We start from the raw sequence: 14,850 nt of genomic DNA on the forward strand, positions 1-14,850 counted from the left end.
TTTGGGTTCTTCTTTACCTCTCTCACCAAGGTTCTTCTCCCCCGATAGCTCAGTTTGGTCGGACGGCCAGCTCTAGGAAGGGTTTTGGTCGTCCCAAACGTCTTCCATTTGAGGATTATGGAGGCCACTGTGCTCTTAGGAACTTTAAGTGGAGCAGAAATTTTTTTGTAACCTTGGCCAGGTCTGTGCCTTGCCACAATTCTGTCTCTGAGCTCTTCAGGCAGTTCCTTTTACCTCATGATTCTCATTTGCTCTGACATGCACTGTGAGCTGTAAGGTCTTATATAGACAGGTGTGTGGCTTTCCTAATCAAGTCCAATCAGTATAATCAAACACAGCTGGACTCAAATGAAGGTGTAGAACCATCTCAAGGCTGATCAGAAGAAATGGACAGCACCTGAGTTAAATATATGAGTGTCACAGCAAAGGGTCTGAATACTTAGGACCATGTGATATTTCAGTTTTTCTTTTTTAATAAATCTGCAAAAATGTCAACAATTCTGTGTTTTTCTGTCAATATGGGGTGCTGTGTGTACATTAACGAGGAAAAAAAAATAACTTAAATGATTTTAGCAAATGGCTGCAATATAACAAAGAGTGAAAAATTGAAGGGGGTCTGAATACTTTCTGTACCCACTGTATTCCACAGAAGAAAGTCCTACAGGTTTGGAAATCATGTGGGTGACTGAATTAATGACGAAATCATGACAGAATTTTCATTTTTTTGGGCCACATATCCCTTTAAATTCCGTTATGTTCATCACACAATGTTATTGTCTCTATTTATGATACATTCATGGTGTTTTGCATTTTTTTGAAGTTAAAAAGCTTCAGTCTCCACTCACTGCCATTCCAAAAAAGATAGACCAATAGACTATTAAACATTTTGTCATTTTGTTCTACAGAAGAATTTCAGCATCGGCCGACGTGACCGTTTGTGGTTTTCTCGCATCCGTCTGCAGTGTATTCATCTGTTGCATCAGTTTGTTCATGCCACGACAGTCTCGAGAAGGTCACTCATCTAATGACGTCCGTGTGATATCTTTTGAATATTAATCAGTTTCTGTCCATCCAAGGGGATGAGTTCATTTTCTCTTTTTGTCGCTCCTTCATGTTCTCCGTCACCCCCTCAGCTGTGGAATATGAGATCAGCCTCTACACTGTACACAGCCACCGGTGGCCAGATGTTCAATTAGCCTGTATTTCTGTTCGGAGCTTTGATGCTACCCGCACTGCTCTCCGGCCTCAGCGCTTTGTTCTCAAATCAGCCTAAGGCTAATTTCACCGCCCGCTGTGAAGACGACACACAACCTGGCACCTCACACCACACCGCTATTTATGCTAGCTTGTTTATATACATACGTGCTTGGAAGGAAGGTGACTTGCTAAATGACAAATATGGAAAAGCGAGTCCTTGGGTCGCACTCGCTTTCCCTTTGTTGGTTCGTCTTTCATCTATTGTGTGCCCTAGGCCTAGCTATAGGTGAAGCAGGAATGAAATAAACAACTATAGGGGAAGTGGGATTGTTTTCATGAGGCCCTTTATTCAAAGCACCACTCTTGTGCCTTTGTGTTTGGATGGAGCCTTGATTCTGTTGTCTTCCTCTCGTTGGTTGTCTATCCACGAATATGGAAAAAGCCCAGCACGCGACATATGGCCTGGTGCTCGCTGATGTTTCCAGCTTTGATTTGGTGCTGATTTCCTGTGGCTTTTGTCCACCTGTCGCCTGAAGTCTCTTCATCTGAAAGAGTTCTCCACCACCTGCACACAGCTCTGCCCACAGTGACTATGGGGTTAAGCTCTCTCTTTCTGTCCCAACTCTCAACGCAGGCTTTATTAGTTAGGGAGCACAGTGTGGCGTGTATGTTTGTGTACGGCTGTGCACAAGAGGCACAACTCAGCTTTCAAAAAGCAATATCACTTTTGAATAACAATGTATTTTTTTTTTGTGTATATATATATATATATATGATTATTTATTATCATTAATGTCCTATAATAATAGGATTGGTGAGATGGAAAATGATTTATTTTAGGGCTTATTTAAAAAAAACTATTGTTGCTTGTTAGGAAAATCTGACAAGCAATGATTTTGTTATGTATTAATTTTATCATGGGCTATAATAATAATAATAATAATAATAATAAGTAGGCCTATACTAATACTAGCAGTACATACATTTAGTTTGAATATATTTTATTAGGCTATAAATATCTGGCTATGTTACAGCTCCCCCTTAAAGCTCTTGTCTTTTTCTCCTTTTCCATCTCACCAACCCTATTCTGCTCACAGGCGATCGGAGTGGATAGTGCGTGCCTCCTGCTTTGTTGCATTTTGCAGATTTTTGTAAAATAACTTCTGTTTTTTTTCTCTTCAAATAAAAGAGTGGTTTCAGTTTAATATGCTGCAGGCTCATTTATTGGGGGGGGGCAATAAACATAACATTTCTCAAGAGCAATTTTTGAAGGGGACACAAATAATACAGCTAAAATTGTACTTGTAAGGGTATGTATACATATGGTTCACTACTATTAGTGTGAAAATTAGACAACTTAAAGCTGTTGTGGTCGCGTCGAGACAGCACTCGTGTCCGTTGTAGACATTACTATCCGTCACAGTATGGCCAAGTCCGCGGTTTTCCTGTGGCTACTTTATCACTGTTGTTGCGGGTTGTTTTTCATGTCCATGGGTTGAATAACAACGTGTATTTTAGCCCTCGGAACGTGATTTTTACTGGGGGACCCCCAGTGAAACGTGGATAGTTTGGGCTAGTTTGGGGCTAGTTTTGAGTAGCGATTAGGCTATAATTATAGCCTAAACGTTTATGTGTAATATGTGTTCAATCAAAAAATATATTTCTTTCTAAAGCTACTTGTTGTAATGTCTACTTGATACTTTACTCATTTAACACAATAATGGCTTTAAATGATCTTTTGGGGGTATTTTCACAGGCAAATTTAATTTGCAATTAATTCGATTAATTAATCGCCACATCATGTAATTAATTAGATTAAAAAAATTTAATCTAAAAAAAAGTTTTATATGAACACTATACCCAATCTAAACCTAAGATTTAAAGGGCTAGTTCAACCAAAAATGAAAATACTGTCATCATTTACTTTTTTTTTTTTTTTTTTTTTTAATCAAAAAAAAAAAAAAAAAAAAAAAATATATATATATATACAACAAATTTTCTGTTCAGTCTTAAAGCAATCAGTCTCAAACCTGTTGTTATATCGTCCACTCATACGAGTGTCTCTCGCATTGAGAGGTTCCATTTTCCTTCCACACTTCTCACACACTAACATATACTTAAATTGTAAGCCTCTTTTTTTGGTACCACCATTTCTACACAAGCTGTCTCAAAAATAGGTGTGAATTAAACTTGAAGTGTAACACTGTTGTTATTTTGTTTGAAAAGGGCACAGATAAATATATTTTCCAGATTGTGCTTCTATATTTTGAGTGTTTGCTCTCCAAAAAAAAAAAAAAAGAGCAAAGAATACGCAACATAACTTAAAGAATTTAAGAATACAGTATAAATAACAACTAAAAAAATATAAACTTGAATAATATTAACTTGAAGATATAAGTATAAAAAGGCATTAAATATTAAATATGCAAATTTATCATAATATAATTTAACATATCTAAAGCTATTTTCTTAAATGATCAGAAATTTGCTGTTAATGTAGCTCTAACTACAATACTCAGCCAACATTCACTTATGCCTTGCAGAGACACAGAAAGAGTTATTTGGGGAACAATAATATAAAAAGCTATGCCTTTTTGGGTTTTTAAACTATTAAATGTAAAATGAATTAAAATTCCAACCAATTAACATTAAAACACTGCAAATTGATTTTAAAAGAAGATAAACTGATGTAGTAAAAGTGTGCATTTCCTGTCGTGTGTTTTGGGTAATGTTCTGTCTGAGCTAATGGCCAGTCACTATGGCAGCAGCGACAGGGTTCTGCCCACTGACTAGACGACCTTCCCAAAGCACCTACACAAACACTAATTAAGACACACATAATACAGAACCTACCGTTGACGCACTCAAACACATCGCAGCACCTCCCAGCTGTTCCATCACCACGGGACATGACCTGTGGGGAAGACCCCGCTGAGCACTGTGGGAAGGTGCAGAGACCAGGCAAACACTCACATCTGAGTAAAAGAGGGAGAGAAACAGGGAAACAGAGAGAGAGAGTAAGAGTGATCCTGGTGGGGGGCCTGTCATACCTAATCCATAACAACAAAACACTCTCTTCTGTCACTCTGAAGTTATTAACTTTCAATGCTGAAATAATACAATATTAATACTCTGAGACAGTGTTTCCCAACCTTTTTTTAGTTGCGGCACCCTTTGGAAATTTTAACAAATTTGTGGCACCCTACAAAATTAATTTAGTCACAATAGTTGAATTTCTAACTTCAAAATAATACTTTGAAAAGTATAGATATTCGGTACAGCAGGGAAGAACTGCAGAATATACTGTCATACAGATATTTTTAATATCTTGATTATTTTGTCCATCAATGGTGGCAATCGGTAGGCTAATTTCTAATGAAGAGACCAATTTATATGACAGATTTTAATGTAGGCTTTTATTCATATGTAAACATTATTTAATTACCATTATAAAAAGCTATCTCACAAAGTTATGCTCACTCAGTGTATTTTTGATTTTACAATGGGGTAATTTTGTTGCAGTAGCACGAGATAGCTTGATTTCAAACTTTGAATTGAATAAAAATGACAAGTAAGCAGTCAGTAATAAAATAACAACAAATAAAGAAATTACTAATGATAGCACAAATAAAAAAATAACGATAGGCCTACAAATGAAATAAATAGCTTTTTAGTTTTTCAGGTAGGTCTAACAGTAGGGCTATTAAGAGATTTTTTTTTTATTTTTTTTTTACGAATTATCCAAATAATGTTTAGTCCTAGAAAGCTATTATTATCAGAACACGTGAGCATAACATAGTGGTTAGCAGATCAATGAATGAGAGGGCAGCGTTACCAGAGTTGCCCATATACCACACACCATGTTACAGCACAGTAGGGCTATTGCAAACAGAAACAATACTGTACTACATAGATGTTTCCTGTGGGCTCGATTTTTGAGTGGACTTTGCTGTACCGATGAGCATGAATGGTATATGAGTGGAGAGCACACGCATAGAGCGGGATAATACGCAGAGCGTCACACCACGTGAAAGTGAAACCTGAGCGGTGAACTAATTTTCGTATATAATAGATGCTTTTTTGAATATTTTAGCAATTTAAAAATCTTACAAAATTATTTTTTACACGGCACCCCGGTTAGGAAACACTGCTCTGAGACACACTGGGACTTGAGAACCAGTGCTAAACTAGTGAAAATTAATTTTTTTGGACAATTGTTTTGCGCTAACCTGGATTATTAGCATGAGACAGGTGTGACGTCTAACCTAGACAATGAGTGTCAGACAGGTGTAACATCTAACCTAAACTGTGAGCATCTGACAGGTTTAAATGTACAACCTGGACTGTGTGTGTGAGACAGGTGTGACTGTGTAACCTGGAGTGTGAGCATGAGACAGGTGTACGTCTAAACTATACTGTAACAAGTGTGATGTCTATCCTGGACTATGAACTAGAAATGTGTAACATCTCACCTGGATTGCTGGATACTAAGCGTGTAAATGATGAAAACTAACTTGGATTGTGAGAGTGAGACAGGTGTAATATCTAATCAGGATTGCAGGTATGAAACGAATAAAACAGTTTAACTTGGATTGTGAGAGCGAGACAGGTGTAACATCAAATCAGGATTTTGAGCATGAGACCGGTGTAACCGTCTAATTAGAATTGTTAGAGTGAGACAGGTGTTAACGTCTAGACTAGACTTTAAGTGTGAAGCAGATAAAAACAGCCTAACTTGGATTGTGAGAGTGAGACAAGTATAATGTCTAACCTGGATTATGAGCATAAAACAGGTGTAACAGTCTAATTGGAATTGTGAGAGTAAGACAAGTGTAACATCTAAACTGGACAATGAGTGTGAATCAGATGAAACAGTCTACCTTGGATTATGAGAGTGAGACAGGTGTAACATCTAATTAGGATTGTGAGCATGAGACCGGTGTAACGGTCTAACTTGGTTTGTGAGCACGAGTCAGGTGTACCTGTCTAACTGGGATTGTAAGAGTAAGACAGGTGTAACGTGTAACCTGCATTGTAAGTGTGAAACAGATGAAACAGTCTGTAATCAGGATTGTGAGCATGAGACCAGTGTAATGGTGTAACTGGGATTGTGGGAGTGAGACAGGTGTAACGTCTTAACTTGAATTGTCAATATATGAGACTAACCTACATTGTACGCATTAGACAGATGTAACAGTCAAACCTTGAGTGTGTGTGAGACAGTTATAACATCTAACCTGGTAGGAAGGGTGCAGCAGCCATCTGCTGTCAGTCTGACCTGAGTCTCATAGCTGTCTGCCGGACACTGGACGGGCTTCACTGGTGGACACTCTACTGTGCTGCAGTCTACACTGAACACTGAACACAAAACAAGACATAAAACATTTATCACTTCTCATTAAAGCCTGTAATTAACACACCTCATCAAACTCTCATCCAAGCAAATGATTTACCTGTTATATCACACCATAAACTTCAACACACTGTTTACAGTGCTTAAGTCATTATAAGTGAAGTGACATGTGGCCAAATATGGTCACCCATACTAGGAACTAGTGCTCTGCATTTAACCCATCCTAAGTGCACACACACAGCAGTGAACACACACACACCGTGAACACACACCCGGAGCAGTGGGCAGCCATTTATGCTGCGGCACCCGGGGAGCAGTTGGGGGTTCGGTGCCTTGCTCAAGGGCACCTCAGTCGTGGTATTGAAGGTGGAAGAGAGCGCTGTACATTCACTCCCCCCACCTACAATTCTTGCCAGACCGGAGACTCGAACTCGCAACCTTTGGGTTACAAGTCCGACTCTCTAACCATTAGGCCACGACTTCCCCCATCGTGGGGGAGTTATTATATAATGTAGGTTAAGTTTTATATAAAAAAGAACAAAAACAAAAATGAAATGGCATTTGCAGCAGGTTAACATCAAACAACAGATCAATCAATAGACAGTTTCAAAGGTAAGTTATGATTACATTTCTTTGACATATGAATAATGTGAGCTGATGAATTCTTCCCAGTAAGAACTTTTATCAAGTACATTTTCCATTTCATGTAAACTTCTTTTTTTTTTTTCCAGAAAAGTGTCATTTACAAAAACAACCCCAATACATATGTGTCCTATCTACCAAACTGTCTCTGGAAGCAGAACCACTCATGTGTCTTCAACAGCCCATGGCTTTGGCGCATCTCAAAGGCTTTGGCAAACTCCCAAATCACAAAATCGCTCTCTTTGGTGTATTGGGAAATAATTACTATTGCTTTTTTATGTTGTGTTGAAGCCAAGAGCCTATCTCTGCTCAAGGCTGCCACATTGCAGCAAAATACAGCATGACAGAAGACGATATATTAAAATTAAGGTACTATGACAGCATCATGAGATAACCTGCAAAGAATTCAAATCTATCACTATCTGGTTTCTGGCGTGGATTCCCAAGACTCCACAACAATCCATCTATTGCTCTAGCAGGAAAAGAATCTGATATTGCAATAGAAGTTGGCAATGCATGCTCTTTATATTTGAGAAAAACCAACATAGAGGAATATTTTACCCAAAAATGAAAACTCTGTCATCATACACTCACCCTCATGTCATTCCAAACATGTATGTTGTTTGTTTTTCATGGAACACAAAAATTGAAGCTCTTTGAAGAACCTTTACACAGTCATTTCCATATTAAGGATGTCAAAAATGGACATGATGGGTAGAACTTGTATGCTTTGGCAAAATATTCCTTTATACCATACTAGTGTAGGCTGGTTTAAACTGGTTTGGTTGCTGTTCTCCAACAAAACTAGACTAGTGGAGCTAGTTAACCTACATGGTGTCATGTGAAGATGGAATCAAGGAAGTCACAACAGTTAACTTAATATTGGACTTTATTACCTGGTTTGCATTCGTAGAGATCACAACACTCGCCAGGTTTGCCTGAGCTCTTGGATACAAGGATGTTGAGGTGCCCGGGCTGGCAAACTTTCCTCAGACACCCGGCTGGGCTACACACGCAGCGGCTGGGCAGGGGGCAACATTCACCAGGTGGAGCATAGCCCTCGATCAATATAGAGTCCTCAGGGCAGCGTGGAGAAAACTGCACCTCACATCTCGCCTTGGAGCAGTCCGGCCTTTCCTCTACAGAGAAAAAGAACACATTTTTGTCATTTCTGATGTTCAGCTATGCTTAATAGTTATCCTTTTCTTGTGAGTAAAAACCGGCAAGTAAATAAAGTTACTCACCAGTAACATTATTAAGAACTGCAATATGGTTTAAATGGAATTGTAAGAGCGGTAGTCAGACTGTTGCTGATGTAAGTGACATACACGATTCAAATCACAAACCAAAACAATCTATTAAAGCAAACATCTGTCAGGACTCACACCACACATTTTTATCTCAAAACTCCATGTGGTGATACATATGTGGAATATTCCTCGCATTAAGCCTCCAAAAAGAAAATATGAGGTATTTGTGTTCATGTCTTCATGTTGTGACAGGTACCGTTTCACCAAGAGACAGACTAGTTTGTCATGTACTGTATATGAGCTGTGACACATTGACATGCTGTTTGTCACATATGCATGGAAAAAATTAATAACCACATTGTCATGAGAACAAAAATAATAAAATTAATTAACAAGACAGTTTCATCTGTATGGTCAATAAGAGTTTTTTAAAAAGTCTCTTGTGCTCAACAAGGCTGCATTTATTTGATCAAAAATACAGTAAAAACAGTAATATTGTGAAATATTATTGCAATTTAAAAGAACACTTTTCTACTTTAATATATTTTAAATGGTAATTTCTTCCTGTGATGCAAAGCTGAATTTTTAGCAGGCGTTACTCCAGTGTCACATGATCCTTCAGAAATCATTCTAATATGCTTATTTCTTATTATCTGTTGAAAACAGTTGTGCTGCTGAATATTTTTATGGAAAATGTGATACATTTTTGAGGACTATTTGATAAATCAAAAGTTCAAAAGAACAGCATTTATATAAAATAATGTAGTAAAGACAAATAAATCTATTTAATGGATTTTTACTGAATGAACGTATTCATTTCTTAAAAAAACTAAATAAAAACAAAACTTAAAAACCCCAAACTTTTGAACAATAGTGTATGATAATCATAATAACTTTACATGTTTTATATACTATTTAATGCCAATGAATTCTCAATTCACCTGGTAATAGCAGGTGGTAAAAAAGCAAATATACCCTGTGTATTTATATTTTCTCAATTTCGTCCTAAAAAGACGTTATAAAAGTAGAGCTGACTGACATTTCACTGCCTTTAGCAGACAGACGATGAGCAGCTGCTTCACTCCCTTATTTTGAACCGAATATTGACCATGCAGGTCAAAGTCCAGTGTTTTATGAACACACTCAATCTGACCTTCCGTCATTCAAGACATGATTGCTTTTATTCGTTCTTTACAAGAGAAGAACAAGCTAACAATTAATTCTCAATTCACCTGGTAATAGCAGGTGGTAAAAAAGCAAATATACCCTTTGTATTTATATTTTCTCAATTTCGTCCTAAAAAGACGTTATAAAAGTAGAGCTGACTGACATTTCACTGCCTTTAGCAGACAGACGATGAGCAGCTGCTTCACTCCCTTATTTTGAACCGAATATTGACCATGCAGGTCAAAGTCCAGTGTTTTATGAACACACTCAATCTGACCTTCCGTCATTCAAGACATGATTGCTTTTATTCGTTCTTTACAAGAGAAGAACAAGCTAACAAAGAAGGAAGGCAGATAAATTGAAAAGGTGCATGTGAGAGACATAAAAAGAACCACAGAAAAGAAAACTCATGCTGATATGAATGTGAATGAATGGCAAATGTCAGCAGGAGAGAAACGGCTGGCATGCTGTAATGCTCCTGTTGCTTGTGTGCTGGCTGATAACACTGGGCGGAGGAGTGTGTAACAACTCTAGATGCGGCGCTACATGTTAAAACACAGACGGCAATATTAATACAGCCAGGATGTCTGGTTTATGTAAACAAAGTAGACTGATCTGGGCCATATTATGGATTCTCCATCATTAAATGCAGTCTTAAAGGAATGGTTCAACCAAATTTAAATCTGGTAATCATCTACTTACTTTTGTTTTATGTTTCTGTGAACAATACTTCATAATACTTTTTGAAGCTTGACAGCCACTCTTGTCACCATTCTGCTAAATAACTAATTTTGTCTTCCATTGAAAAAAATGCTTGTTCAAGGGTGAGCAGATTAAATAAGTTATCAATTGTTTCTTCAAAATCCTTTTTTTTTTTTTGGGTTGGAATGATGCTTTCAAGCTTCGAAACACCAAAAGTATTACATTACACATTAGTTTTATGCGAAAAACATACTGAAATTTAAATATATATTCACTGTAAATATTTTCGTCCAGTGAGTAGTTAAATGCTGTAAATGAATCACTGAGTCAGAACTGATTCAAGTTTGGTTTTATGAACCAAATAATTGAAAAGATTGGCCTCTAAGGACAATACTATTTTACCTATTAATGTGCAAAGGATTTATGGTTTCAAAAGACTTGGAGAATGTTACATGAGTTCCATAAACCACTTTCATGGCACTTGTATGTGTTTTATGTCCATTTTGAAACTTATAAGTTTTCCCCATTATATATATATCTCATTCAATGTGAATGGAAAAGAGTGAGTGATCTTCACAGTCTTCAAAATTTCTCCTTTTGCGTTCCATGGAAGAAAGTAAGTCATACATATTTGGAACAGCATAAGTGTGAATAAATAATGACAATTTTCATTTTCAGGTGAACTATCCCTATAAAAGACGCAAGTATATAATGATCAAACAATTGCTCTGAAATTATGAATAGCAAGAAAAAAAAGCACCACAGGGCAAAATCACTGACTTCGTTGACTGAGGTTACATACTACGCAAGCATTACTCTGACACTGATTAAATAACTGCTAAACTAATTAAAGGAGATGTGCTCAAGCCATTAAACACACTGTTCAATGCTTTGTTTGATGTTGTAGCAAAATGATATCTGATGTATGAAATGTATGTCTTACAAAGAGGCCATGGCCTATCATTGCCTTTTGATGTATCATGATGTGTTAGGAGAGGAGAGTCCTCCATAGAGGTACTCCTCTTTTGAGAGAGAGGGTGTAATTACCTCAAATGATCAACAAAGAGAGAACATAATGCTTGTGAATTCACAATAAAAGCAGTGAAGATAGATACCTCTTTAAAAAGCTCCTCATATTTAAGCACTGTGTTTATGTGGCATTATACAAGCGCCCAGACCTTTTCTTCTCACCAAGGATTTAAGGACAATTATGACGCCATTATTTTTTGTTTGCTTGCAAATGCAACTTGAATGTGAAATGACTTGATACACGAAGAAGATGTGATGGGTGAAAATGAGACGAGAGTGAATAAGTGACATGGTGAAATGTCACATGAGACATGTAGCACTCACCAAATGAGACAGAATATCACAACACCTTGCAGTGATGGATGTGACATTTAATTTAACAAATGTAATGTATGTATTAGATACTTTTAAGGAAAGCGACTTGCAGTACATTCAACGTATTTTTATTAGTACATTATGTGTGCTGATTGGGAATCGAACCCATGACCTTGGTGTTCCTAGAGCAATGCTCTACCAGTTGAGCTACATGAAACTTATGATTTTACATACTTGTTCTTGTTAATACAGTTCACACAGAATAATGTGTATTTGTTTCATCTACGGCCCTTAACAATTTAGTATTTTCATAGTGCATATAACTTCATAGTGAATAAAACTGCAGGAGTTCATTTAAAGTTCATATGTTAACATGGGTTTCCAAGTTGCCGTTTAAACATTTTCCAAGAAACCACCGCAAATGAAAGCTCCTCCATCCCCATTCATCATCTGTACTGCCTCTCTCCTCTCAAAATATTCAACAATCCCCAACACATCAACAAATCTATCCTTCAGTTATAGTATATGTGTTCTCTCTCTCAAGAGTGCACTGCTGTAGATAAACAGCCTTTAATTTGGTTTTATACTTGGAGCACAACCCAGCGTTGATCCACAAAAGCTTTGCAGTGTACTATACATAGATCTTACTTGGGAATATTTTTACCCCTAAAGAATTGTGGGAAATGCCTCAATTGACTTCCCCCTAACTGTTGTGTGCTGAAAACATTTAAGAACTTAATGTAACCACAAAACACACTGCATTCAACACTCACTGATATCGACTACGATATCTAAAACTGACTAGTTGGTGGGGTGCCTTACTAGTTACTAGTTAAGGAAGCTCTGTATAACTGGGCTGGTAAGAATCTTTACGTTTCTTAGAAAACCAAACGTCTGTCTAAATACGTAGGTACTATAAAAGGGATGAATTTAACTTATTTGTATGATACCCTGATATTACTAAAAACAAATAAATGCATTATTTAAAAAATACATATATTATATGATATGGAATAACCATATCATAATAAATAAATCTTCCATTAAAAGCAGAAAAAAATGTCAATAAATAAATAGCACGAATTACATTTTTCTATTGGACATTGATTTTCTTTTTTACTTTTTTTATTTATTGACACTTTTAATTAAACATTTATTTATTTATTAATACGGCACTCACAATCCTCCATAATTAATAATATTATTAATAATAAAAAACTAAATCAACTATTAAATTCTACAAATTGTTATAACATTATAATGTACAGCATGAAAACGGTGTCCAATATAAATATCCAAATGTAAAGTGAAAAACATTTAAAATGAATATTAATTTTGAGGCTTCCTAAATATTACATTTAACAGTGGCCAATACATATACAAAAAAGTACCAACTAATATGGATTAAAAAATCTAATATTGGCCAATCAACAATAGGGTACCAATATATATTCTAACAAAAACAAAACTGCTGCTTATCATACCAAGATTAAGAAAATATATTAGAAATAATTTATGATGTCAACCATCATAATGACCCATCTGTTTGCAGAACTGTACTGTTTGCTTTCTTATTAACTGCACCCTGATAAAAGAAAAGGTGAGAAAAACACGTCCTCACAATGACCCCCTCCTTTGCTAAGACGAGAGCTACCGCTCAGTTTCTTTTTCATGTTTGTTTTTCACAGCCTTCATTGTGATTTCTCTTTTGACAATGACAGCTGTTCACCACTGATCGCATGGACGTGGTTGCCAGGAATCTGCTGCTGAGATGGAAACAGATTCTTACATATAAATTCAATCTGGGAGCAGCCTCGACCTCTCGGCTTATCATACTTCCACTTCCTGAGATGCGACAAAACACACATCTCCAGCCTCTCACCATAATGAAGTACAGAAACACCTTGTATGGTGCGAGTGTGCAAAAGAACAGTAATGTCCTATAGCAGCTGGAAATCTATACAGTTCACATCTATGACCGAAACATAGAGAAATTAAGTTTAGACATCGATTATTGTGCGATGATGAGCTTGTTCATACGGAGTGCATAATTTCGATCGATGAACAGACCCACTGTGCATAATTATTGCCTATAGAAAAGCTGTTCTTCAAAGCACATCATCAAATCAGCCGTCATTGATGGAGACAGGGCTCTGCTGAGAGCAGCAGGTTGGCTTGGCACTGTAAAGTCATTACTTGTTATTCCACAGAGCCGGTGAACAGCCTTCATTGTGATTTCTCTTTTGACAATGACAGCTGTTCACCACTGATCGCATGGACGTGGTTGCCAGGCATCTGCTGCTGAGATGGAAACAGATTGTTACATATAAATTCAATCTGGGAGCAGCCTCGACCTCTCGGCTTATCATACTTCCACTTCCTGAGATGCGACAAAACACACATCTCCAGCCTCTCACCATAATGAAGTACAGAAACACCTTGTATGGTGCGAGTGTGCAAAAAAACAGTAATGTCCTATAGCAGCTGGAAATCTATACGGTTCACATCTATGACCGAAACATAGAGAAATGAAGTTTAGACATCGATTATTGTGCGATGATGAGCTTGTTCATACGGAGTGCATAATTTCGATCGATGAAAAGACCCACTGTGCATAATTATTGCCTATAGAAAAGCTGTTCTTCAAAGCATATCATCAAATCAGTTGTCATTGATGGAGACAGGGCTCTGGCTGAGAGCAGCAGGTTGGCTTGGCACTGTAAAGTCATTACTTGATATTTCACAGAGCCGGTGTAGCAAGCAAAGTCCTAAGTGGCAAGGGAGACAAGGGAGAAAGTGGCAGAGAAAAGCAAAGCATGGAAAATATGGAAAACCCAACAAACTGCACATAAACAAGCAGAGATCTACCAAGTAATAATACCCAGAAAGGCTCATGGGTGTAGAAGGGTTTCAATAGGTGCCAAATACATATATGAGCAATGATCTATAACTTTAAAGGGGTCATATGATGTTGCTAAAAAGAACATTATTCTGTGTATTTGAGGACAATATCCGCTTCGTCATGCCTAGAGCTGATCCGTGCTGAATATATATTTGGGTTGAACTGTTCTGGAACAGTGTTGTAAATACAACTTAACCACTGATTTCTAGTCGTGTCCTTTTTTGGAAGACCAAACAAAGTAGTTTTGATTTCACAACGAAACACACAGCGTCACACACGGCGGGCTTGAGTGA

At 37.1% G+C, this 14,850-nt stretch overlaps 1 protein-coding gene across 1 annotated transcript in view; it reads right to left on the minus strand.

Moving 5' to 3' along the window:
- Positions 1 to 14,850, minus strand: part of LOC107662656 (cysteine-rich motor neuron 1 protein-like) — a 153,423-nt gene that overhangs the window by 64,294 nt on the left and 74,279 nt on the right. Inside the window, exons 3-5 of the mRNA XM_016452736.1 lie at positions 8,089 to 8,331; positions 6,435 to 6,555; positions 4,051 to 4,172 (exon numbers count right to left, since the gene is read on the minus strand). Of these exons, the coding sequence (XP_016308222.1) occupies positions 4,051 to 4,172; positions 6,435 to 6,555; positions 8,089 to 8,331 (486 nt within the window). The remainder of the gene's footprint in view (positions 1 to 4,050; positions 4,173 to 6,434; positions 6,556 to 8,088; positions 8,332 to 14,850) is intronic.

Source organism: Sinocyclocheilus anshuiensis, unplaced genomic scaffold (genome assembly GCF_001515605.1).
Source record: "Sinocyclocheilus anshuiensis isolate Anshui unplaced genomic scaffold, SAMN03320099.WGS_v1.1 scaffold715, whole genome shotgun sequence".
NCBI lineage: Eukaryota > Metazoa > Chordata > Actinopteri > Cypriniformes > Cyprinidae > Sinocyclocheilus > Sinocyclocheilus anshuiensis.